The 27,879-nt window shown below is 40.7% G+C and overlaps 1 protein-coding gene and 1 pseudogene across 1 annotated transcript; both read left to right on the top strand.

The window, feature by feature from the left end:
* The first annotated feature begins 13,786 nt into the window (after positions 1–13,786).
* LOC133892681 (protein PELPK1-like) lies at positions 13,787–14,763 on the top strand. Its single transcript, XM_062333582.1, has one exon. The coding sequence runs from the start codon at positions 13,851–13,853 to the stop codon at positions 14,529–14,531; it is 681 nt and encodes a 226-aa protein (XP_062189566.1). The 5' UTR covers positions 13,787–13,850; the 3' UTR covers positions 14,532–14,763.
* Positions 14,764–17,125: 2,362 nt separating this feature from the next.
* LOC133893031 (disease resistance protein Pik-2-like) lies at positions 17,126–26,191 on the top strand (annotated as a pseudogene).
* The last annotated feature ends 1,688 nt before the right edge of the window (positions 26,192–27,879 follow it).

A 27,879-nucleotide genomic window follows, 5' to 3' on the forward strand; every position in this document is an offset into this window, starting at 1 on the left:
CTTCCGATCACTTGTCACTATCTTCACTTCGGAGCTTGAACCACTAAGGCAAAGGTATTCACGTCCATGTACAAGCTTCTTACCGCCGCTCCACACGAAGCTGTAACGTTGATAAGCTTGAGCCACCAAGACTCATGGTGCCGATGAGTCACCAAGACTATAAGGTAACGGTGTACCACTTGTACAAGGTAGGATTGCTCCTTAATCCTCTTTCTAAGTAACAATACCTAGCAACAACTCTCTCTAGACCTAATAGCACTAATCACTCCCTAATCTTATGCTAATTGCATTGGATGATCACTTTTAGCATTTTGGTAGTTTGGATGTCTCCTTAAGTGTATGTGAGCTTCTATGGACTCTATCATACTCAAATGACCGAGTGGGGGATATTTATAGCCTCAACCCTACGAACTAGCTATTGCTCTAACAGCTAAAAAGACTGTGAACACTGGATGTTCCGATGTTAACAGTAGTACAAGTACCGGAACATCCAGCGTGTACAGCAGCAACAACTAGCCGTTGAACCCCAACTTAATCTCATTATGAACACCGAATGTTCTGGTGTTCCTTTGAACTCCATCATCGGACCATCAAGTGTGTAGACTTGAGCCAACCGAGTCACTTCTCTTCACTGTGCATTTGTCTGGCGTGTAGATCTTCAATGCGTCGGAACATTTGGCGTGTACAGCCACGCTAAAACTAGCAGTTGCAATTACTAAATCCTCCGGCGAATACTTTGATACATATGCTGGACCATCCGCCGTGTTTACTTCCATCTTCCACTGAACTGAAGAAAATCCCTCTGGACTTTGCTCCGGTGAATCCCCCGGCGTGCACAACTTTAAGCGTCAGATCATCCGACGCGTGGAACACTTGAACTTCAACTTCTAGAATACTCCATCGTGTGCAAACGTATTTGCACTAGACTATCTGGTGTATATATTTTTCTTGTGACTTGTCCAATTCAATCTAATCTTTGTCCCAGCTTCGGTAGCTTCTTCATGTATTGTATCTATAGAATCTACTAAAATATATACTTGACAAACATATTAGTCACATTAATTATATTATCATTAATCATCAAAATCATATACATACCTTAAAAAAACCATATTCACTGCAGCTTTCAAGAGTGATCTCAGCCTTTAGCCGAAGATCTTGAGGGTTAGTAAGTAGTACCTATTTTCTTCTTTACCGTTCTATCTATTTTTGCAGTAACTTGTGCGATTTTGTACCTTCAAAAAATGAAAAAAACAAGACTATTGATCTTTATGAACTATGGTACATGTATGATTTGCTCTTTTCATTTGGCGGAACTTATTACTAATATCCTTAAAATATCATCCTGTTAAAGTAAAGTTCAAAATTTATACAGCAATGTTATTTCATTATGTATATATTGCCAAGCATTGCATAATCACTAGTATAGAAAACACTGTAAATAAGAATGGGATAATTCGAGAATTACTGAGCACCTCAATTTCTTGTAATAAGTATCATGGCTAAGCCTTTATGTTTTGACTTTCTGCCTTACCTTATCAGCTTATCTTATATGTTTACAATTTCATGATATTTTTTATAATTTCTTATGAGATACAAGTTATATCTTACTGTTTTTTTTTTTGAAAAACCAGCAGAAGCACTGCTATGTCATATAAGAAGGAAGCATGCAAGTTTTACATAATTGGGATTAAATAAAAAAACCAAAGGAACTCTGAAACTCAGCTATTTGCAAGATAATTAAACTAAGTGATTACTGGGCTACCGCAAGCAGCCCCCCGCAAAGAAATTTCTTCCTTGATGTAGCTGAAAACTTGCCCCAGGTGTTGCGATCGTCCAAAAACTCTCATGTCTCGCTCCTTCCAAACATTCCATGCCGTGTACATCACGATCACCGCTATGGTTTTTCGTTAAACCAAAGTTCTGGGACGAGGCGAGGACGGCCGACGATGAACGGATGTGCGGCGGCGATGATCCTCTGAAGCGAGTCAAAGGGCATGACTGCGCTCCAGGCCTTCGGGCTCGCGGGGGCGGGTGAGCGCACGGTGGCTGCACGCAACGGCACCCACTGATACCGAACGTGGGCTCGTTCGGGCGGTGGTCGCACACGGAGGATGGGTGGCACGGCAACGCGGTTGCGTCTGGGCGGTGGTCGCACACGTCGGCCGGGCTACGTGGGGGCGAGCGGGCGCCACCTCCGGCGATAGGGCGGCTGCGTACGGTGGGCGACAAGGGCGGCAGTGGCTATACGGCTCCTGGTCGGACTCGACCGGGGCAGTTTCACGAGTGTTCTGGATGGGGTCGGGTGTTCTGGAAGTTGGCCGTGGCCAGGTTGGTAGTTGCAAGTCTGAAGCTTTGATTCGTGTCATAAAAATGAACTGACATGATGTATGTAGCAGCAATGCATCAGGAGGGGTAAGTTCACCACTCATCGTAAAGAGGTTACCATAATTAACTATCATATTCTATCTAACTAACTAAATAGAAAACTAGATTATCATATCCACTCTAATCCTCAAACTAAACAGAAAATTTGACCACCACATCTAACCAATTAAACAGAAAATTAGATCATCTCATCCCAAAAAATAGAAACTTTATCCTCCAATCAAACGCATCTTAGGTTAGGATAGCCTTTATTGTTGAAGCAACCATGTGGTTTGTTTTTGGTTAGCACTTCTTCACATATATTTCAATAAAAACTGTAGTGGCAAAAATACATCCAATTTCGCAAACGTTTTATTGGTCTTTTCAATTGTTTTTATCTATACAAGAGTACCAAACTAGTATAATACTAGAAACATAGCGTCCGTTGGCGCGCGATATTGACCTGTCGCCGAATTCAAAGAGAAATGCTGAAAGGCAAGATCTGTATAATTTTCGTTTCTACAAACAGAGAAATGAAATATGTAACATTTCTGTTATTTATGGATAATTACATGTGTTATACGAATGTCTAATCTTACTTGGTAATTTGTCCTTTAGCTCTCTCTTTTCCACCGGATCAACTTCTTCTGGTAAGCTGTAATAATAATTAGAATAGTGACATATAAATTGTAGAAGTCCATTTTAGAGGTAGTGTACTAAATTAGCTTCTTGTATGGTGTATTGAAACATACCTGTTATAAAAATTATGAATTTCTTGAATTTCTCCATTGTTGACATACCAACGACAGGCAGTACTGCCACTTAGAAATGGTTCTATGCCTTTATATCCCTTGTATATAGTTTCAACAAAGATGGCAACAATAGCTTGATCTTGCCCCGTGTTGTAAGTTGTCTCACCATTGAACTCTGTAGCTCTTGGACCCCATAGTGAAATTTCTAAAATCTGTCCGCTGCACATAAACAAGCTGTAGAAGTAGCTATAATAGCCAATATAATTTAAGTAGGTATACTACATCACCATATTTCTGATTATGAGATTTTGATGTGGTAAGTGATTGGACGATACTTCATTGACAGAGGTGTATCTGTTGCTGCCAAGGTTGTAAGATATGCTAGCCATAGATATGCAGTGCCCAATAAAGTGGTAGATAATTATATGATGTTCTGTTCAGACATACACAACTGAAGTCAATGAAACAACAGGGCGCCTTCGTTATTGTTGGAGCAATGTATAGTTCTTATAGCCCCTTCCGTCCTCCATTCTATGTGCACTAACAGCCATGTATTGCTTTTATTTTCATAGGTTTGCTTGCATATGTTCAGTTTGGATTCTTTGACTCAAGTAGCAAACAGTCTTGAAAAAGATAGCATATATGTGTTAGGAGTATATATGAATTTGCAGGAAGTGATAATTATGTTGCCTATTGCAATAGGATGTTGTAATTTAAAAAGTAATTATTTAGCAATATAAGTATTAAGTATTACGTAGAGCAAGCAATCCTTTTTTCCTTACAAAATTTACTACAGAATAGCAGATGTTACCGAAGATCTTATTTCTCCAATGACATCTGAAGTAAAGCAGACGATAAAAACTTAGTTGCAGTAATCACTTCGAAACCAGTGCTATGTAGATAAATAGGTTAGGGAAAATACAATAAGGTACATTACCAAGGAATTTGTCTGGTTTATTTTTGTTCTCTTCCAAATCTTCGAATGGTGTCAATGTGTACACATATTTGGGAAATGATTCGGGCTGTGAGGTTACAGAAAAGATCTCTGTCCTTCTGTTTGGTTTATCATCATATATGGACCTGGTAGCACCTTGTATTTCGATTTTGCCTTCTCAACTGTAAATTTTCTGATGGTAATAACCTTTCTTTCTCCAAGATGATTTTTTAGCAGCGGCACAGCATCGGGAGGTATTTCCACACACAGAGTTTCCCTGTTTCAAATAAGATTAGTTTTTAATGTTAGAAAATGGGAAAATTCAGTGTGCTGTTGTGAGGGATCAGTACTATATTGCCCCTGTTATAGACTGCAAGAAATATTTACCTTCTCATCAATTGTAACCAGGTCCAGGTGTTTTAGAAATCCATCATCTTTGCCATAGCATTCCGACATTGTTGAGACTCGTACACATATCTTCCAGGATAATCTGGCTGGGTTAATATGTGATAGTAAGCTGACATTCATCTGCAAAAACAACAGTTATATATGTATAGTTAAAAATTTCACGGTATATAATATTTTTCAGATAATCTGGCTAGGTTAATCTGTGATAGTAAGTTGACATTCATCTGCAAAAACTACAGTTATATATGTAGTTAAAAATTTCACGGTATACAATATTTTTGGTTATATCGTCACAGCTTCCATTTTCATTTTCTATCAATATTTTTAGTCCTTGTTTTGAAGTAATATGTGATACTGCTACGTATAGTTGTCGACGTGTAAATACTGGTTTCTTTAAATACACTCCTACATTATTTAGAATTTGATCTTGGCTCTTGTTTATAGTCATTGTATAGCATATTTTTATAGAAAATTGGTGTCTGTTTAATAAGAAATGCCATCTTTGGCCTCTCATTGTAAGATTTATCATTGGTATGTAAATTTTGTCCCCAATATTTGTGCCGGTTATAATAACTGCTTCAATAACATTATCTCCAAGGTTAGTGACTATTAGTCTTGTTCCAATGCATAGGCCAATATTTTGGTTTAAATTTCTTAGTAGTATAATTGGTACACCAATTTTCAGTACTAATTTATGTTGAGGAAAATTATTTGCACTTAGTGTATTTAAGTATTCGACTGGATACAAAACATCATCATCATTGCATGTATCAAAAGACTTGAAAATACAATCTACACTTAAATACTCTTTTTCTTCTCTTGGTATTAATGTTAGCATATATAAGTTTGTATCATCAACAACTTCATTTGTGGGGGTTAATATTGCTATTTCTTTTAGGTAGTTTGGATCTAAATAATTCTGTGCAAAATTTGGGTAAATAGCATCAACAATTGTTGGGATTTTTGGCCTATTTGTGAATACGAGTAAATCATGTGGTATATTTATTGAGGTCGATTCTTCTTCATTTTCCTTTTTGGTTGCTGGTATGAGGCCATTTCCTATATTGAGAATCCAATTGTTGAACTTTTGTATTTCAATGTATTCATGGGTGTTTGAGCACTTATTTTTTAATCGCATATTTTCTGTCAGGTTTAATACGTGAACATATTTCCACAAGTACGATTTGACAATTGTAGCATCAATTATTTGTGATTTTGATCCATTTTCTATTACTGGTAGGATCTGTCGTAGATCTTCTCCTAGTACAATGACTTTTCCTCCAAATGGCAACTCTTTTGCATCAGGGTTTATTTGAATTTGTATATCTCGAAGGGATTTATCGAGAGCTTCAAAACATTGTTTATTTGCTATTATTGCCTTATCCCATATAATTAAAGAAGTTTGTAAAAGTAGTTCTGCAAGGAGTGTCCCACGTTTAATTTCGCAAGCTACAGTCTCATCTATATCGATTGAAATTTTGAATCTTGAGTGCGCTGCTCTACCATTTGGTAGCAATAGCGATGCTAGATGATGCAATAGTTAGAACAATTTTTTTTATGAGCTCTAAGATAATAAACAATGCACCACACGGCACAAGGCACTGAAAGAAAAACATGCTGTAGAGGCGACAAAGCGGCACGACCCGGGTATTTTCGGTGCCTCATGTGCCGGCACTGTACATCGTATTTGGCACCTCATGTATCGTATACAGCCAATTTTCGACACCTCATGTGCTGAATATGGTGCACAGAGCCGTATTCGGCACATGAGGTGCCGAAAACACCCGACCCCCCTTTTTCGGTGCATGATGTACCGAAAACTCATTTTCTGTGAATGAGGTGCCAAATACACATGCTATATTTGTAAATACGGCAACATGTTGTCTATTTTTACAATATAGGTTTCGTATGTTGTCTATTTTGTCAATACTGCCCAGTAAAATTCCATGAGGCATTGTCCATATTGCAACTCATAGGCGGACCTCTCACAATATCACATCACTAAAGAATAAATTTAATACACAAACAAGAATCCATCTAGACAGTGCCCAATTGCACCATGCAAGAGAGAGGGGAAAGAAGGGAGGGTGGGCGCATACCTCAAGGGCAGCGAGGCGGGCACCGACACCGATTCCTGATGAAGCTCGTAGGGGCGGCAAACAGGGGCAGTGGCACCGGTTCCGGGAGAAGCTCATAGGGGTGGTGCTCGATGGGGGAGAGGGGCGACAGAGAGGCGGTGGAGAGTGGCGGTTCGGGGGTGGAGAGCAGTGAAACCCTAATCTCCATAACGCGGGTCCGGTGTAATGCGAGTCGGGGTAGGAGGGAGGGGGTGACAGGGGTATAGCAATGGCATTTGCGGATAATTTCCTCTAAACTACGTGGATAGTTTCATTTTAGGGCTCCGCAAAAGCCACTGACTTGCCCAATAAACAGGTGCCGGGCCGCTTTTCGCTTCTAGTGCAATGAGGAGAAGTGCTGCCAGGAGAAGCTGCCCAAAGTGAGCCGTTTGGGAGCACAAGCACTTTTTTGTTGAGAAGTTATGCCAAATATGGCCTATGTATTGTGATATGGTCTCCTGTAATGGTATATTCTAAGTTATCTTAATTTTGCCTAGCTATAATTTATATTGTAATCCTAATTTATGAATTATCTTCTGCGATGGTCAATTTCATATGCTCTATGATTGGTTCCGTGCTTCACCAGAAAGATTTTTCATAATTTTGGTGAGGTTGACCTTCCTATTAGTCTAACACACGTGCCATGTTATGTTACACCGAGAGGAGTAGTTTGCCTCCGGAGTTTTCCTCGGTGTCAACCTCGTGGCGCTCCTCGGCCACTTTGAGCCGGCCAGCGAGCCCCTTGATAGAGAGTGTGTCGAGGTCCACTAGCATCTCAATTGCGAGAGCGATTTGAGAGTAGTGCTTCGAAACAATGGTGAGAAACTTAAGTACCACATTGTTCTCGTCAACTGTGTCCCCGAGAACCGTGAGGCTTCTAACACGGCCAATGAGGTGCATCACAAAGTCATTGGTGCCTCGCCATCCTTGAATGTTAACGCCTCGTACTACGTGCACAACGACTGCGCCATGGCCTTGCGCACACGGTCCATGCCAAGCCTCATCGTCTTCTCCATGTCTCATGTCTCCTTCACGGTCGGCTTGATCGCAAGTTTGGAGATCATCTCCGGTGGGATGGCACGGAGAATGGCCTCTAGCACCATCATGTTGAGCTCGCGCTCAGATGTGCCCGTGACCACCGCCGTCCACAAGCCACACACCTCGAGCATGACCTACATCATGAACGTTCAATCCCCGTAATTCGAGCGTGTTAGTGTAGGGTACGACTCCGAGCCACTGCTCTCTGGCATCACCCGTTGCACTACCAACTCGCGCGGCGTGCATATATCGTCGTCGTAGTTTAGTACACGCCACGGTGGAGTATGACTAGAACTAGAAGTGTCATCCTGCAGACATCTTGAAGGATCAAGCACACAGACTGATGTCAACTGACAGCCGAAGGCACACAAGACCTCAAACAAACACGAGTAGAGGATTATTTTTGTGTTGCGCTAAGACCGCAACTTTTCCATTTTACTTATCTCTTATTTAAAAGAAACAAAAACCAGATCATGCAACACCCAATGTCTCTAACCAAAGCAATCTAATTAGCTACCTTTGCTTGCTGCTTAATGCACAAATGCAAACCAATCAATTACCGTGAATACTGTAATGACAGGCTTGAATGATAATTTACTACCATGCATGCGACAGAATTAGCTCAGCGCAAGATTCCAGGGAAGATTCAAGCATTCCTCCACCCGTGCTCCCGAGCCCCAGGATCACGTGACCACAAACGACGAAACGGAAGGAAATCGAAAGCATGCAGTGGAACAGTACCTGCACCAAAATTCTCCGCGCGCAGAGCGGGCCGTCGCCTCCCGGCGAGTCGCCGGAGATGGGGACACCGTAGACGGTGGAACCATAGGAGGGACGGCTAGGATAAAAAATGGATAGCAGGTATCTAAATTATCTGATATTTGTATTTGTCAAAACACGAATATAGATATTTGTATTCGTGTTTGTTTTTAAAACGAATGTATCCGAATTTGTTTTAATATTCGGATTCAAATTTGGATATCCGAATTGCTTTGAATTTGGATGTGAAAATGGATGATATCCATATCCGTCAACCAGGGAACCAAATTTCGCTAATGTTTTAGAAATTTCAGGGGTGAACGAAATTTATATAATCCGATCCAATCAAATTAGAACAAATTTCAGTCAAATTTGATCAAAAATTTTAATTTCCGACATGAATTTCGAACGAAATTTCTAAAATTTTGGTAATTTCAGTAATTTCATATGTGAATGATTTTTTTGCGTACTAAAATAAAAATTCTTGTCGTTAAAGCTGTAGGATATTTACATACAACCCGATCGAGTAGATATTTGAATGCGGATTCAGATTCTAACTATCCGATTCGTATTCGTATTAGAGGATATTTGGATTTGTATTCATATTTGTATTAAAATATGTATAGCAATATGAAAAATGGACTATTCAATCCGTATCTGATCCGTTTCCATCCCTAGGTACCAAGGACGAGCGTGCGCAAAAAGAAACATACTTCCTGCGCCAGTTGGTAATTTAGGCGCTTACTACCCTGGCTTGGCCCGCGGCCATCAATTTGATGGTGAGCCCGTGTGCGCGGCGGGTTCTCTCACCCGTGCCGCGCATAGCCTTGCAGTCGTGGGTCGTGGTGTCGTTGGCCTCGCCACGCTCTTTGGTTGTTGCACCAGCGTGGAGGTTCGTCAGAGCATGAGCGTGAGCTGGAAGAAGGGGTCATACTCCTATCAAGCATCAATGCGTCCCTTCTTGTGTTGGCACGGCGCAACACAGTCCAGCTAGCCGCCTAGACCGAAGCAGGAAAGGGGCGCCGCAACCGGCGATTGGAGATGCTCGTGTAGACATAGCCGTGTGTCCGACAGGACTAACTTGTACTCCCTCCCATACGAAATAAGTGTCGTTTTAAACATCGATGTGGTTTCTAAAATATAACTTTGACTACTAATTTTTATTATAATATGTTGATAAAACATAGTAAAAGTATAATATTATGAAAGTACTTTTTGAAACAAATATATCTATATCATTTTTAAGTATCCAAACTCAATACATAAAAAATAATTTATAATTAAAGCATGAAATTGTTGATTGTAGGTAACTTAAAACAATACTTATTTTGGAAAAAAAAAGTAATACATGTGATTCTTGGACCTAGATCTCCTGATGTCAAAATCACCGTAACATTGTTACTGAGATATGAACCCGATACCATGCGTAAGTGATAACGCGTGACGCCAGAGGAATCCTGTCCGTGATTCTTAGCAAGCTACATGGTAGTATCTTGGAATTGCAGAGCCGTACCGAAGTACATCAGGTGGGGCGGTTCACGGTTGTGTGCTACGTGCTCCAATTTTCCGAGATTAGGCCATGCCGAGCCTATCAACCACAAACCAAACATGCAACAAAAGGAAGCAAGCGTCTGCAGCAAATTCAACATATATGGTAGACTTGCGCTCATTTTCAACTCGATGTTGCATCCCAACAACTATCTTGCCGATATGTCACATAAATATTCGCACACGACTGTTCTTTCATTATCGACGTGTCAGTGTTCTTGACGAGAACGAGAGCTCGCATATATATCTGTTCTTAAATAGATATTATTCTAAAATATATACAGTCAAATTTTAAATATTTGTTTATTAGTAGACTTAAAATTATTAGGATTAAGTATATAAAAATGATACTAGTGCATTTATCTGAAACTACTTTTATGTCATCAATTTTTTATTAGTTTTTACTTAGAAGTAGTTATGAAAAGGAATGGTCAGACTTATTTGCTGGAGATCATGTCACTATGCTAAAGGACGAGTAAAAAATAAACGGAGGTAGTATGTACATTGCCATGCTGTGCGTTGGTGACCTAATGTTGACAAAAATAAAAAAATAGATAATATACCGGACTGTATTTAAAAAATAGATAACATGATATTGTATTTACAGATAGAGCAAATGTATTTAGTATGTGATATGTCGATATCTAATTTCGGTACACGATGTGCTGAAAATATATAGGATAAATAGTTTTCGGCACACATGTACACCCGAGTCCCTTTTTTGATACACAGTGTACCGAAAATCTGTTTTCGATGAATAAAGTGCCGAATACATATGTTATATTTATAAATACGATAATATGTTATCTATTTTTTAATATAGATTCGGTATGTTGTATATTTTGTCAATACTGCCACCTAACGTCTGTACGCTCCTACGCGAAAGCACTCCATCACTAACCTAATCGATCACCTGCTCTTTGGAGATCGATCAACCGGATCAGCTCACTTGGACTAAAACTCTCAGGCACCGGAAATTAACAGGCTAGCCACTAAAAAGGAGAGCGAAAAACGACCAGAACCTACTACCACACGCAGCAGCTGAACGACCGATCATTTTTATTGCCAGATCGATGATCCCTGCAAAGACTCTTGCGAGGTGTACTAGCATGCCAGGACGTCAGGTAGAGATATAAGCTTGTTTATTCGTCGCAAGCACTATCTTATTTAGAGTACTCGTCATTTTCAACTCTATTCGGAGGTACCAAAACCTATCGTTTCGCCAGCTTAGGCCTGTTTGAATGTCAAATATTTGAAAGCCACAGTATATGAAAGCTACAGTTCTGAAGTACCATGTATGAAGTACTACAGTATATCAAAGCACAGTTTATTGCGGTATTAAGAAAACAATGGCGTGTTTGGCAGTTGCAGTATTTCATGAAGCATTTTTGTCTTCGAAAAATAGTTGCTAGGCATATTGCCCATCATTGAGAAGAAAAAACACATGTTAGGTACACAAATGGAATTCTAGATCTCATACGCTTATATGCTATGGTCCTATTTCGCATAGCTGAAACTTACGAGCTTTTGCTGAAAACTGTTTAAAGCTTATGTCAAAAACTGTTGGTTTTTATGAGAAATTTTTAAGTTCTCAGCACACCAGAATTTTAGAAAAGCTACTATCAGTCAGCTTATTAGTTTTTAGTTTATTTCATCAGAAACTAGCTTTTTCAGTTTTTCAAAAGCTAGCAATAAGCCAACATGTATGTTTTAGTTTATAGCTTCTGTGAAACAGAAGGCAGCAATAAGTTGCACCAAACATGGTCTATGTATCTTGGCTACCTGATATTCTTCACATGCACGGTTTCACTTTGCAGTATATATTCGGTAGCCTAACCACATGGAGATGTGTAGCACATGTGACACAAGTTACCCTACTATCATACAATTATTGAAAGTAGACGATATGTCACAGACGGTTTCTTAGGACCCGTTACAGATAAAATATCCTCAGACGATTGTTAAGATAGATGTGTCTGTAACAAGATATACGTCTATGTGTGAATGAACTCACATATGATTTTTATAAATCAGTTTATTTTAATCATACAGACACAGATAGCTTTTAGAAAAATCCGTCTGTGATATTGTCACAGACGGGTTTTTTTTTTAAATTTGTTTGTGTCTATTCAGTAGACACAGACGGATTTTATAAACACCCGTCTGTATTTAAAGATTTGTGAACATTTTTAAATTTGATAGCCCGCCTCTCCTGGTTCTTTTTGCTTCCAACACACACAAATCGCTCATCTCCCTAGACTCTTTTGGCTTCCCACACAAACAACCCCTCGTCTCTCCTCAATACAAAGCGATGAGGAGTGTTCTTCTTCCTCACTCGTCATATCCAAGTGTTTCACTGCACTGAGAAGCAAGAAGTGTTCTACGTCCTCATTTGCCATCAGTATCGGAGAAGCGAGATCTTGGCAGGGCCGAATCCCTTTCACTGCACCGAGGTGAGTATCATATGATTTTCTTCGCGGTTTAGTTAGAGTTTGTTATGTTTTCATTGCTTCGATCTGTCAACTAATGGCACAACCTTGTTTCTGTCGTAGATCTGCAATTGCGCAATTCACGGCGTAGATGCTTGGCGTCGACTTCAGCAGGGTGGACTTCATCTTCTTCGCTGATGTGAAGGCCCCCTCTGTCGACCCTGTATACGCCGTCAACCGCGTTCTCCATTTTGTTCTACCAGATGGAAATTTCTTCATTGTTTTTCGTTAGAATGGAGATATTTTTATCAACTGCAAGATATGCTTGAATGCCCATTTTTTGCTGAACCATGACTGACGGTTTGGCAGCAACTTAGTTTGGTTTTGGCTCATGTGTGAGATAGTCAAGGTGCAGCCAGATCCGGATGACTGCGAGCTGCTAATTGAAGATGATATTTTGGTTGACATTGTGCTGAAACACAGGAGGTTGAGATGATCTCATTTTTTTTGAAAAATGGTGTCGATCGACCCAAGTTTACCGATCAATTTTCGTCTTTTTGGAAGACAGCGTCGCCATGATATCAATCATTTCATCCTTTTGGAATACGGCGTCGATCGACCAATGATGTATAGCTAGTTAGGTTTATATGTTCTGAACAATATGTGATTTGCATCTGTGTGATGTTCTTAACTTTTGTGATATGTAAATGTCTATGTTTTGTATTCTGAACAATGTGTAATCAATGTTCTAAATAATGTGTCAATGTGTTTAATTTGATAATCGTAAAGTATGTATCTGTGTGACTCTTTCCCCCAGCCAGGAAGCAAATTTGCTTATAGAAGGAAATGGAGAAACAAATGTTTTTTTTAAAAAAAAATCGTTAGTGACAATTAACACAGATGGATTCAAACAAAACCCACAGACGGGTTTAACCAAACACCGTCTGTGACTCTTACTACGCACAGACGGTTATCGAGAAAATCTGTATGTGTGTAAGTGTATTACAGACGGTTCTGAAACTGTATGTAATAAGCTCGATATCACAAACACTTTTACAAAACAAAACATATAACCATCCGTGATATTGTTTAAAATCTATCTGTAAATACCCGTTCTAGGTAGTACCCTAACAATAGACTATTAGCTAAGGAAAGGGTGATGCATTCACCAACCAGATCACTCGTGTCTCGTATTCCCAACAAATTAAACCTTACACAAGTTGAGATCTCCGAGGAACCAAATCAAACAACAACTGTCAAAATGCAGATGGCTAGATGGCCTAGAGGTCTCAGGGGAAAAAATGCAGATGACCTACCAGTCACCAAAGATCACAAGACTCCTGCAACCACAGATATGCACATGCATGCATGCAGAAAGCTCTCATTTAGCGCTATAAATACCAGGCTTCTCTTCTCTCCCAGCCATCCCAACATCAAATAAAGATCCAGCTCATACAGATAAACATAGATCGGAACTGAGAAGCACAAGCCATTCAGTATGGTTTCCAAGAAAACCATGTCCTCCCTTGCCTTTGTCATGGCACTGCTGCTCTCTTGCAGCTCCTGGAGCAGCGGGGCACGGTACCTGGAGGAGGCGAAGCCCAAGGAGGAGTACCCGCCTCACCCCACCGTGCCGGAGATTCCGAAACCTGAATTGCCGCCGCACCCTACCGTGCCGGAGCTGCCCAAGCCAGAGTTGCCACCACACCCCATCGTGCCAGAGCTGCCCAAGCCTGAGCTGCCTCCACACCCCACCGTGCCGGAGATGCCAAAGCCCGAGCTGCCGCACGTGCCAGACGTGCCAAAGCCTGAGCTGCCGCACCCTACTGTGCCGGAGGTGCCAAAGCCGGAGCTGCCGCACCACGCCGTGCCAGAGGTGCCAAAGCCTGAGCTGCCGCACCCTACTGTGCCGGAGGTGCCAAAGCCGGAGCTGCCGCACCACGCCGTGCCAAAGGTGCCAAAGCCCGAGCTGCCGCACCCTGCCGTGCCCGTGCCGGAGGTGCCGAAGCCCGAGCTGCCGCACCCGGAGCTGCCGAAGCCTGAACTGCCGCCGCACCCCACCGTGCCAGAGCTGCCACACGTGCCGGAGGTGCCCAAGCATGAGTTGCCGCCTCTGCCCGAACCTGAGCTGCCACCGAAGCCTGAGAGCCACTACCCGGTGCCAGAGGCCAAGCCATGATCCGACTGCATACGTGCTGCTCCAGACTCCAGTAATAAATATACTTCCTGTACTGTGTATGTACGATGGTGTGTAATATTGTATCTTTATCTGTGGTCTTGGTTGTCATGAGCTAGCTAGGAGCGTGACGTTTCAGTGGTGGTGTATGTTGTTCTGCTTTGTCCTTTGATGATCAGACGATGTACGTATGTACTGACTTTTATGTATAAACAGTCTACAGTCTACCCATGTATCACCCATGTTTCATTTGTCTTCAAGTTGCGTTACCTTCGTATATATAGTATAAATCAAATGAAGAGTTCCCTGGAATTGAATCTGCGAATTCTGCACAATATGCATATGTTAGCACGTGGCTTAAAAACTCATGTCGTTCGTATTCTTAATGCATAAATGACTAGGTACCAAAATAAATAGAGAATTTGTTAAACCACTTTTGAAGTCTAACCGTGTCGGGTCTATTTGGAAAGTCGGAAATATTTCATATGCTACGATCCAGGGGCGGATCCAGGAATTGAAGCTGGGCCGGGGCTAGGCCAGTGTATATTGAACTGATATGGAGCTACTTTGGTTGATTTAGAGCTATATGGGCTAATTTGAGTTGAATGCTATATGAAGATACATGAGATTTTATGGACTGGACCTGTGCTGCAGCACTTCCAGCACAGGCCCTGGATCTGCCCCTACTACGATTCAATTCCTATATGTAGGACTTAAAAAATCCCAGTGCTCTGAACAGAACCATAAAACCTAGTATGATTAGTTTAGAATTAATAAAAGTAAAATACTTGATCTGGTCCCAAATATAAGTCTATTAGGACATTGATACGGTCTCCAATATGATACTTTAACCATCAATATCTATAGAAATATATAATTTTAAAAATAAAGAATTATATATTATGAAAATATTTTTCATAATGAATCTAGTAATTAACATCAATATTATGTTGTCAATCTATATATTTTTTTAGAAATTGATGATCAAAGCTAAAAATATTTGACTTAGGACAATTCTAAATGGCTTATATTAGGGATCAGAGGCAGTATTAAAAACCCTGTTTTTCAAAACTTAAAATTATGAATTTTACAGAAAACAAAATAATAAATTAATCCCACCTACTATATGTGTGTATATATAGAGCTGAATAATTGAAAATCGTTTTCTTTTTGTCTAAGAACGTTATATTGTCCTAGACAAATAATATCACTGAAATCCATATTAATTAGTATTACGCAACACATAGAAACATGTTATCTCGCTATATGGATGAAGAAAATGCCAAAATTATAATATTGTACATGAGTACTCTTTCTGAGAGCACGCAAATATTTGACTGTCTTTTTCAGAGTACAATTGTAAGAGAAAACACACCCTCCCTCGCACTATATTCACACACGCGCGCATCATCATGCTACACATGCTAAACTTGAGGCTTTAATTAAACTCACACACCGCACACCAGGAATGAGCGTCTTCGTTGGTGATTATGAGTAGAGATAAACAAGTCCTGGTTTGCATCAAGTTTTGGTCCAATAAATATGATGAATAACAATTCCGATTGTAATTTTGTCAGGAAACTCATAGGCTAAAACAAAAAAATAGTAGAGTCTTTTTACCATCCTTGGGAGGGACCAGGAATTATAACTAGTGAAGTACCAAATTTCGGTACCTCCGAATATATAATTTGATGGTACCTTTCAAAGATAGTAAAAACACTCAAAATAGTAAAAGATAAGGCGTCAATTCTTTTTATTTGTACACTAGTATACACTACCAGAAAACAGGAGATCCTGACGGTTTTGGGTATTTCCTGGCGGTTTTCGGCCGACAGGAGTTACCCGTCACGTGGTAGTGATATAAGGAGTACATGTTAATTATTAGCTACCGTAGCTTTTATAATTTGAAAGATGGTCACACCAACATGAAAAAAAAGGACGAAAGAACTATATACGGAAACAAAACATCTCGATCGTCAGTAGCATGGACTGTATATAGCTCATGTTGCGTACGTAACCTGTTTCTCAGTCTGCCCTTGACAGTTGACATGCACGTCCTTGCGTTACCCGGTGGCCAAACACATACAGATCGATGCGATGCGTCGCACACGTGTAGGAACAAAGCAGGTGCTTCAGCCAACCAGATCGCTCAGGTCTCACGATTTCCAACCAACTAACCCATACACAACTGTAGATCAGGAGAGGGAGATCACACAACATGGCGCAAGATAGGCCACGTTTGTTTCAATTTCGGAAGGTGAATTTTAGCTTTTAAAATTTAAAGTTAAAATAAATAGACAGCTGATAGAATCAGATTATATCAATACCAGATTGCTACAATCTAATAATCCATCTTCTATCAGATTATTTCAGATTGTAAAGTGCAAAAGACTAAAATATTCATCGCACTTTCGTTGAATTTACCCGCCACTGCCCCCTTCGCCGTGGATGGCTCGTTCCCCTGACACACCCTTGCTGCGACGCCCAACCGGCACAAGGACCGACGTGCTCCACCGGCGCAAGCCACCAGCGTCACCTCCTCCTGCGTCGATGACGTCGCCGCTGCTGGGCCAGCGCAGCCACCGGCGCACTCCGCCATGTCGCCCACCGTCTCGGTAGCAGCCGCCGCCGCGCCGCCCGCCGTCCCAGTAACCGCCACCTCGCCCCGACTGGACCTCCTCCCCGCCAGTGAGCCCCATCTCTGACCTTCTCCCTTTCCCTCCGACCTTCTCCCTCTCTGGTGTGCCCCTCTCTCTCACGGCCTCCTCTTGCTCCAGTCAACACATGCTACCGTCCCACCGCCGGCAAGCTCCATCGCTTTCTAGCCGCCCCTCTTTCTCCCTCCCTCTGGCTTCCCTTCGGTGCCTCCCTCTTCCTCCCATCCGGCCTCCTCTCTCCCTCCGGCCTCTCTTCCTCTTTGTAAGTCGCATGGGCAAAAGCCCGGCCAACCTAATTCACACACACCCCCTCCCTCTCTTACACTGCCGAGTGAGCCACACCTGATCACTGACCTTATCCACACACTAAGCTAAGGGCATAACCAGGAGAAATAGTTACAAAGGAATACGCATGAATATGTACAAAATAATTCGTATTTCTAAAATAACTACCAAGAAATAAACAGAAGAAATATATATTATAAAAGCTAAGGATATTATAAACATTACAAAATATAAACTACCATTCAACCCTCTCATAATTCAGTAACCAAACAGCTATCAACTTTTAATCCTTCAACTTTGCACAATTTACAATTAAAAACTATTTTTTACGATGCAAAACTGAAACAAACATACCTTTAAATAACCACGCAGGTGCGGAGGACCTAGCGTTACCAACCAATGAGAGATCAAGCTTTCATCTAGCACTATAGATACATGGTTTCGTTCTCGCCTTCCCGGCCATCACACAACGATTCAGCTCTCTCGTCGATGCATAGTTACACACTCGACGAGACGCAACATCTATGCGACGGTAGCCGGATCTAAGCTATATTTGGTATATGATGTATTAAATATGGTCGGGTCTATATATTTTTAGATACGATGCATCGAAAATTGTATTTTATTAAATAAGTATCAAATACAGATGTTAATATTATAAATATATCGATATGTTATCTATTTATGAGCGTATGTTATCTATTTTTGGATTTTGCAAATACGGCCATAAGGAGTACCGGGTACAGAAGCTATTTATCGGCAACAGACGTCTGTTGTCGAGTCTGAGCTATATAACAAATCAGCTCATGTTTGGAACGAGGAAATTTTGCAAGAAAATTAGATTGCTTCATGCAAAATTCCAATGAGGTTATTGCGTTCCACACAGGCCCGCAATGTCCTACAACTTTTATCCTCGGTTATATATATGAGCCCTAAAAAGAATGACTTCATTTGGTTATGCATTAATTCTTAAATTCGTATTAGGTATTTTCTTTACAGGTATAGCCTTTTTCTGCGCACGAGCGGTCAACGGCAGTATTGATAAAATAGCCAACATATAAACCTATATTATAAAAATAGGTAATATATTACCGTATTTCTATGAATAAACTGTAAACAACAGTATTGACAAAATAGATAACATACACAACCTATATTGCAAAATAGGAAATAGACTAAACCTGTATAGCATGTGTATTCGGCACCTCATGTATCGAATATGGCTCTGTACACCGTATTCAGTATATGAGGTGCCGAAAATCGGCTGCATTCGACACATGAGGTGCCGAATCGGTGCACGGTGCCGCATTTGGCATATGAGGTGCCAAATACATCTGGGCCATGCTGCGTTGAAATGTGTGTCATCTCTTGTTGCCTATGTCGCGTGTTTTGCTCTCGGTGCCTCCTATGCCGCATGTTGCTATTGTTCTTGCACTCGCTGTTGTAGCCAGCACTATAATGAGAGCTGGCTTCAGTTGAGGAGCAGCAGCGTGAGGCGGGGAGCAGTAATGCGAGGAGAGAAGCAGCAAGAGAGGAGCAGCGCGAGTTGAACATTTCGAGAGCGCTCTCTTCAGTTATAGTAAGTACTTATATTACGTATCTAATTAATACTATGATTAGTAATTGTGATGAGTAAGTAGATTATTTAATCCATTCAATTATATTTTTTAAATTATATTTTTTTATAAATTAGAGTACTTAGATTATTTGCTTAGTTTGATTATATGAATTTGATTATTCAGTGTAATTACATTATTTACTTAATTTAATAATATAAATTTCATTAATCAGTGTAATTAGATTATTTTCTTAGTATAATTGTATGAATATCATTAACCAGTATAATTAGAGTATTTACATAATTTAATCATAGTTATTAGAGTTATATGATTGATCAAATTAATTAGTTTAATTCAATTAATTTGATTAATTAGCTTAATCACTTAGGTTAAGTAGATTAATATGATTAATCGAATTATTTAAATAGGGTGAGTACTGTGAATTTATTTAATGGTTGTCAAATAATTATGGCACATAAATTTAAATATTAATTATGATTTTATTAGCTATTTATTATTTATTAATTATTTTGGGATTCCTGCTATTTAATGATTATGTAATAGTTATTCAGTAAATATTTATTATTATTTTTAATTTTTATTAAATATTTAATCACAATAGTTGTATATGAATACTTAGTTAATGTTTATTAAATATTTTAATTCAATCTTAAATATTAATCATTTCATTTGAATTCAATATTGATGATTTAATTAGCATTGTTAATTACTTAAGTATTTGGCATTGTTAAGTATTGTACTATTTAATTTGCATTGTTAATTTACTTATTATTTATGGAGAGCATAATTAGTTGTGTATCTAAGTAGTTATTTTATTATATGTATATTGTTTTTGTAGATACGGTGACTATCCATATTTATTATGGAGAACGTCCTACTGTTTTGCACGTGGAGCTCATAATAATTCAAAACTGTCAGCACATAGAGACTCTGATTAAGCTACTTATTGACCTAGATGGTCTGAAATAATATGTTACGAGCCTTTTGCGTGTAAACCAGCAGTCTCATACTGTTATCCTGGAGGGTATGTAGCCATAGCTTATTTCAAACGGCTAGATCATTGTTCATATGTTATTCGAGATGAGAAGGAACAATACATATTCTTTGTACTCACGCAAGGTATTGGAGGAGAACTTTGAAATAAAGATGTACGTAAACATAGTGCTACAACTGGTGCAAGGTGATACAGTGACTAGCGTGGAAGGGTCTTACTAGCAGGTGATGCATGAAGAGGAGGAGGGCATGTCGGGGAGGGAAGTTCCGGTACAGAGGGAGCTGGAGTGGACCCTTCTGAGGTAGATATATGATGCATGGATGATGAAGCTAGTGGTAGCGGGGATGAAGAAGCTACTGACTACGATGACCGGTGCCGATGATCCAGTACTTCCGTAGTGTTGTGCTGCTGGATTGTGTTGTCGTTGAGTATAACACCTTATCTAACTGGGGATGCTAGAATAGTAACATCCAGGTAGGACAACGGTTTCGTAACATAGAAGAGGTCATCCACTTTATTAGCAACTATACTATAATCACAAGAAGTGACCACAAATGCATCCCGTCTAACCCTACGGAGTATCAGGTCAGGTGTATCAAGCACCTAAATTATCCTTACTTTGTACGAGCACATAAACCGAAATATGATAACTATTTTGTGATCAGTAAATGCACCCCACATACATGCAGCGAAGAGGTTGTTAGGAATGTGAACCACGTCGTTGATGTGAAGTTCATAACCCAACTCCTTATCACCCTAGTTGGTACGGACATATGTTTGTCACCAAAATCGATTATAGAGGAGGTGTAGACTAAGACAGGTATACTAATCAACTACCACACTGCATGATGAGTGAAGCAGAAGGCGTTAAAGATATTGTTTGGAAGCTTCGAAGAGTCTTATAACTATGCTCCAAGGCTATTGTAGAAGATTGTCATGATGAATCCAGAGACTTAGTTAGAGGATGAGTCGATCAAGCTAGAGGATGGGTCATACAGCAGCACTGACTGATACCTCATTAGGTTATTCTGATCATTTGATAATACATCGAAGCTTTCAAACATTGAAGGATGGTTGTATGCATGGATATCACATTTCTGAACGGCAAATACCATACTACCCTTATGACAGCGTTGATGACGGATGCAAATAATAAGATCATTCCTCTCGCCTTTGCAATGGTTGAGAGTGAGAATAATGATAGATGGATGTGGTTCCTCATCTTGGTGAGGACACGTGCCGTGGGCAATAGTGAACGAGTTTGCATCATCTCAAACCGCAACAAGGATCTTCTGCATGCGTTGGACATGCTGCATGATAGCACAAACTACTCTATTGCATGACCTGATGTGGAGAGAAGGTGGGCATACGACACTTGGGCGTGAACCTGTATATAAGGTACCGCAACAAGTCTCTTGTAAAAATATTCAAAGGGTTGTGTCTTCAGAATGACAAAATTCAACGAGATATGAAGAGAGTTAAATGAGATCACTCGCAAGATGATGGTAGAGCAACAAACACAGGAGGATCATCTGTGGATGCAAATGGTGGGGGAGGGCAAACTATCATTAGACGTTCATGTGCTATGTTTAGCCAATGGATAGCGGGGAAGCCGGTGGAGTGTTGGGTCCTAATCCATGATACTGACGGTGTCAGGTTAGCACATAGTATTTTAATGATCGTATTTTACCATTTCTTATGCAAATAGCTCTTCTAAAATTATTGTATCCTATGTTAGGTACACCATCGTGACAACGAACATAGCGGATGTGTTCAACAATATCCTAAAGGGTGTACGGGGCCTCCCATTGTGTGCCATCATTGAGCTAACATTCTATAGAATGATAGACTACTTTCGAGACTGTGGTAATACTGTTATGGGGTGTAGCACACGGTTCACACTTAAGGTGGAGAAAATCATATCTAGAAGGAGGAACAAGGCACACTTTTATCGGACCAGGATCTACAACCTGGTCAACAATGAATTTGAGATCATGTGACGCCATAGGTATGCTTTTAGGTAAAGAGCACGGGACACCGTGCAACAATATCAACTTAGGCCTCACGAGGTGAAGTGCATATTCAATAAGCCAAAACCGCATCATATTCCATGCTCCCATATCTTCGCCGCTTGCAGAGACATGGGTGACAACGACGGATCATAGTACGTATCACCGTACTTCACGATCGTTGCATTAAGGAGCACATGGCTTCCAAAGATGCATATCCTCAACATTGGAAGTAGCTACAAAACGATCGAGGGATCTAAATGGGTACCTTATCCCTGAGCACGACGCACAAATCCTGGAAGGCCTAGAGCCACGAGGTTGCAAGGTGATATGGATACAGCAGATGCTGTTGACAGCCTACGGAAGTGCAAAATTTGCAAACAACCTGGCCATGACAGTAGAACTTGCCCAACCCGGCAGTAAACTATTAGGCCATTATCGAACTATATTGTATTGGAATTGTTGTAATTTAATTTGTTTTATGGATTTATTCACAGAAATGGTTTCTATTCTAAATTGCTATTCACCTATTAGTTATATTACCTATTTTGTAATATATAGTATGGTACTGGTATCATAGACGATATTTTTTTTATTGAACCATGAAGCTTGAAATCACTGTCATGGCTCATGGTGTTCTTCCCGAGCTTCTTCAGTAGGGTACGACGAGAACCATAGGGAAAGGATGATTTTCACATGACAGCAGGTACCATGATTATATGTGTTTTTTAATTGCCATGATAATTTGTTACTTACTAAGTACATGTATTGGATACCTTTGCAGTTGCTTCTATTGTGTGCTAGGAGTGTCCGCACGATTAAGGAGTTAGACCCTCGATCCCACGAGCCACTCGCACAGGCAGGACTACTACCTTTCGCTCTCATGATGGCCGGAGCTCCCATGGCTAGCAGTGGCAGGACACTTCTCCCACCGATTGAGCTGGCACTGCCTACAGGTCTCTTCGATCGGTGGCGTCCTGAGACGCACATGTTCCACTTTTCTTTTGGCGAGATGGTCGTAACATTGAGGTACGTGACCATACTAACCGAGCTACCGATCAAGGACGCCTTGTTAGTAGTTTCGCGACCAACAAAGGAGCAGTGGAAGGGTTACGTTGAGGGCAGGTAATTATTTGTTATGTAATGCACTTTAAATGTTCTAGTGCTATTCAAACTTTATTGACCCTCTGCATCTTTTGGGTTTGATGTGCAATATGACATGAATGATGTTAGCGTCTCCATGTCCTGGATTCATAGGCTACCACAGTTCGGTCAATGCTTATCAGATGCAGACGAGGCTACATTTATGTAGCGCTATGAGGTGTATATGTACATCCTGCTAGGAGGCATCATGTTCTACAACACAACAGGCGATTATGTCGTCCCCCATATTATATGGTTAGTGGGTCAGCTCGCATCACGTCTTTATGAGCCGACATCTTACAACTGTGGATCTGTTGTGCTGGCTGAAACCTACAGAGGATTGTGTGTTGCAACCCAGCGCGCAAAGAAGAAGGGATCTGCTATATGCTGCCTACACCTCTTACAGCTATGGAGCTGGAAGTACCTCTCGGTTTGTCGACCTTAGGTGAGCAAGAGCTACTATCCAGTCCCCATCTCCGGTAGTGCTGCAGATGACATGAGGTCTACGATGGAGTATCGATGGATTCATGCCAGGTTGAGATAGAATCAGCAGTAAGACCATAGTAACTACTTCCGGGTGATTAGAGATTTAGATTAAAAGCAATACTTACCTGGGTCTCATTTCTTATTTGACTCTCAACATAATTGTTCTCACTCTCAACATACCAAAGTCTATCTTCAACAAGCGGAAGTTTTCAGTGTCAAGCTTTTGTAACGGTGTCCCAGAGGTTTGATATCAAGATGCTGATAAGAGACATTCTTCTACAAATTATTCAACCAGACCAGCGACAGGTTCATCATGCGTCAACTGGAACTGGTGAAGCATCCCTGGAAGGCATGGAAGCATGGGATGTGGGACAGATTGCAAGCGAGCTGTGGAGGCAATTGGAAAACAAGAGATATCTGGTTGTTCTCGATGATATTTGGAGCATATCTGCATGGGAAGCTATTCGATTTTATCTGCCTGACTCAAACAATGGTAGCAGAATACTGGTTACTACACGAATCAGAGCTGTGGCACTCTTGTTGTTTCCATGAGTATGACCGACCTTATGAAATCGAACCTCTCACTAATCATGAATCCAAAGACCTTTTTTCCAAAAGAATATTTGGCAGCACAGTTAATTGTCCTGAGAACTTAACGGAAATTTCGGAAAAGATCCTAGGAAAATGAGGTGGTACACCCTTAGCCATAGTCAGTATAGCAGGTCTCTTGGCTAGCAAGCCAGTGCACAGTAAAGATCAGTGGCAGAAGATTTATGGATCTCTTGGTTCAGAGCTCGAAACCAGTCCGTCACTTGAGAGATTGAAGAAAATACTTGAGCTTAGCTATAATGATCTGCCTTACCACTTGAAAACTTGTTTCTTATATTTAAGCATTTACCCGGAGGATCGTAAGATCAGAAGGAAAAGTGTATTAAGACGATGTTTTTGAGGTGGCAGAAAGCTACTTCGACGAATTCATCAATCGAAGCATTATTCAGCCAGCGGACATGAGCTTTACTGGGAAGGTCAAAACATTTCGAGTTCATGATGTGATGTTGGAGATCATCGTATCAAAGTCAATTGAGGAGAATTTTATCACTCTGGTAGGTGAACAACACACTTTAGTTCCACTAGAGAAGATTCGTCGTCTATCTGTTCACAGTGGAGGCGTGAAAGAAATTGCCACAAGCAAAATGTTATCTCCATGTCCGGTCCTTGAGCATATTCGCCAATGGAGAAATATTAGACTTGGAACTAATGAGGATATTAGACTTGGAAGGCCATGAATTTCTGAGAAATAGAGATCTCAGAAACGTATGCAGGCTATTTCAGCTGGAGTATCTTAGGCCCCGTTTGGTTGCAAGAAACGTTTCAGATTCTTTGGTGATTCTTTAGAATCTCTGCCAAACGCACTAAAACGTGAAACGTTTCACCTTGAATCACCTGAAACGTTTCTCATTTTTAACACTACGAGAAGAATCACCCAAAATGGTGTTTCACCCGTTTCTAGAATCACTCAGTTCATTTTTCTTCAAGAATCCGAATCCAGAATCCCTGCCAAACGTTTTCAGAAAATTGAGGGTGATTCACCGGAGAAACGTTTCTAGGAAGAATCTGAAACCGAAACGTTTCTAGAAGAATCTGGAGCCCTGCCAAACGAGCCCTAATAGTCTTAGAAGAACGCATGTTATGGAACTCCCTACGTATATAGGAAAGCTGAAGAAGTTGGAAACTCTGGATATTAGGGATACAGGCATAAAGCATTTGTCTCCAGGCATTACCAGTCTTCCACATCTGGCAAACTTACTTGGAGGGAAAAGATATTACCATCACAATGGGTTGTGGCCGATTTCTGAGTTTTAGGGGTTACATGTCCCTAAGAAACTAGGTAATTTGGATGCCCTTAAAACACTTGCACAGATAGAATTCACAGTGTCTACATCCCATTCCATTTGTGAGCTGGGCAAACTGTTTCAGTTGAGGAAGCTTGGAGTAATGATGTTTGTTGATGATGACAACAGCTGGGAATCCTTGATCTCTGCACTTGAGAAACTAAGCAGCAACCTTGGCTCATTGTTACTTTGGCGACCTGATGGTGCAATGAACTTTTCTTCTCTTGATTCATTATCCAGACTGCCAATGCTTATGAAAGGCATCAACTTCCGAGGTCAGTTAAGAAAACTACCGAAGTGGTTAACCCTTCGCGCAACTGAACTAAGTGCCAAGGGAAGACCAGAAGATGCTTGCACGGTTGCCTAGCCTTCTCTACCTTCGGTTGCATCACGGTGCTTACGTTGACACAGAATTTTCTGTTGCTGCATCAGAATTCCCATGTCTTAAACTGCTTGTCATTCATCTTAAGATGCCTGAAGCTTGTGAAGTATGTAGAAGTTGGTCTCTAAGGTGAGCTACATGTTTACGATAATCAATTCTCTGGTTCTACAGGAAAGCCCCACCGAAAAGTGCAGCTTGACCAAATATCGCATTGATCCTATACAAGACAAGCTTGCACCTGCATGCAGTGTTATCTGGACACGAATACGGATGTTGGAATCCGATATGGATTCGGGTGTCCGATTCGGCAAAGAAAATTTGGACATGTGAAATACAACTTGAAATCTGACACGGGTGTCAGAATCCAACTCGAATTCGAGATATCCGATTCGGCAAAAAAAAATTGGCCATGAGTGTCCAAGTAACATTGCATGCAAGGGTGGGCCCACCTTATAGGTGAAGGGTGCACAGACAATCGGATAATTTTTTGTTTTTGAATGATCCATCATATGTAACAAGCCCATATAACCTAAAAAGTGAGACTTATCGGTTTTGTTTTGGATTCGTCAGTTATTACTAGATGCTGCCTGAAGTGCACTTCACCCACAAATCTTATTGTCAATTTGGATGCTGCAGAAGGGCAAGCTTACCAACAAGTTTTTGTGCCTACGACAAACGACCTGGGCTGGAGGTTGGAAGAATGGACTTTTTTTAGAGAGAATTAATCAGGCAGGAATTAAGAGGTGGAGCATTCTCTCAACTCTAATGTGATGATCCTGTGGAAAGAGATAAATGCCCGTCTGTTCACAACCATGGACGGACTGACGGAGCGTAGATGGGAGCAGGATGCATCGGTGGAGATGCGCGGTCTGCTTATATAGACTATAGAGGCGTCTTTTTTTCTCTTAATCAAAATGGGCATGTATCGAGTGGTAATGCTGCGTTTATTTGATTTTATACTCTTGTTTATCTAGGTACTTTGCATTTTTTTCTCGATGAACGATGATAAGCAGCCCTGCTTTTGAAAACAAAAGAAATAAAAATAATAATTCAACACCTAATATTAGAAGGTTGCTGAAACAAGAGCGAAAAGCCCATTTGGTCAATGTTCCTCAGTTGCCCTGTTAGACCATTTCTAACCATATTTTTTTATTTTATTTTTTTTCCTGTTCTCATTCTTTTTATTTTATCTCATCTCTACAGTTTTCTTTTAAAAGAATTCATAAAAAGAAATGAAAAAGAATCACGTCTTAGAAGGAAATAACTTTGAAAATCTCTTCGTGACAAGAACCGTGAAGAAAAACCGTTAGAGCGTTGAAGAAAAAAAAACTTGCTAAAAGAAATCTTTGGAGATGATCTTAGTTCCCGACCAGAAGCAGGTCCACCGTCTCATCACGCCAAGCTGCCAAATACAACTCAGGAACACCACCCGCAGCGAGTTGATGATGCCCGCCGCCGCCGCCTCCAAGTGGCACTTAACACTGGGTTCTATGCTCACCAGGTTTCACATAACCACATTAGTTCGGGCATCAGGGCTGATCCTCTCGCCTAAGACTGCAAGGACGCCCGAAGACAAGGACTGGTCTGGCCAGGGTAGGATTTTGCGAAACCTTGTAACCATAAAACCTAATAGAAGCTAAGAAACATGCACTTTCTACCATTATGACCACAAAACTGTGGTTTTCAGAAATTACAAGAATATGCAAAAAGATATCACGGCAAGCTCCATGATGAGTGGTCTTAGGCATTGACATAATCTAACTTCCCAAGCAAGAATAGCATCTTTGGAAGGAACTGCGATCCCCGGGCTTCTTCATTAGTTACATTACACAGCCCATAACAGCTTCCGGAAATTATGGAATAAGGGAGGAATGTCATGCAAGATGCTGCAATTATGAGAACTGACATTTTCTTTAGTTTCAA

The sequence above is a fragment of the Phragmites australis genome, chromosome 15, assembly GCF_958298935.1.
Source record: "Phragmites australis chromosome 15, lpPhrAust1.1, whole genome shotgun sequence".
Taxonomy (NCBI): domain Eukaryota; kingdom Viridiplantae; phylum Streptophyta; class Magnoliopsida; order Poales; family Poaceae; genus Phragmites; species Phragmites australis.

What these genes read in the sequence shown, in the direction of transcription:
- LOC133892681 (XM_062333582.1), top strand. Translation starts at nt 13,851, where the DNA reads ATGGTTTCCAAGAAAACCATGTCCTCCCTTGCCTTTGTCATGGCACTG.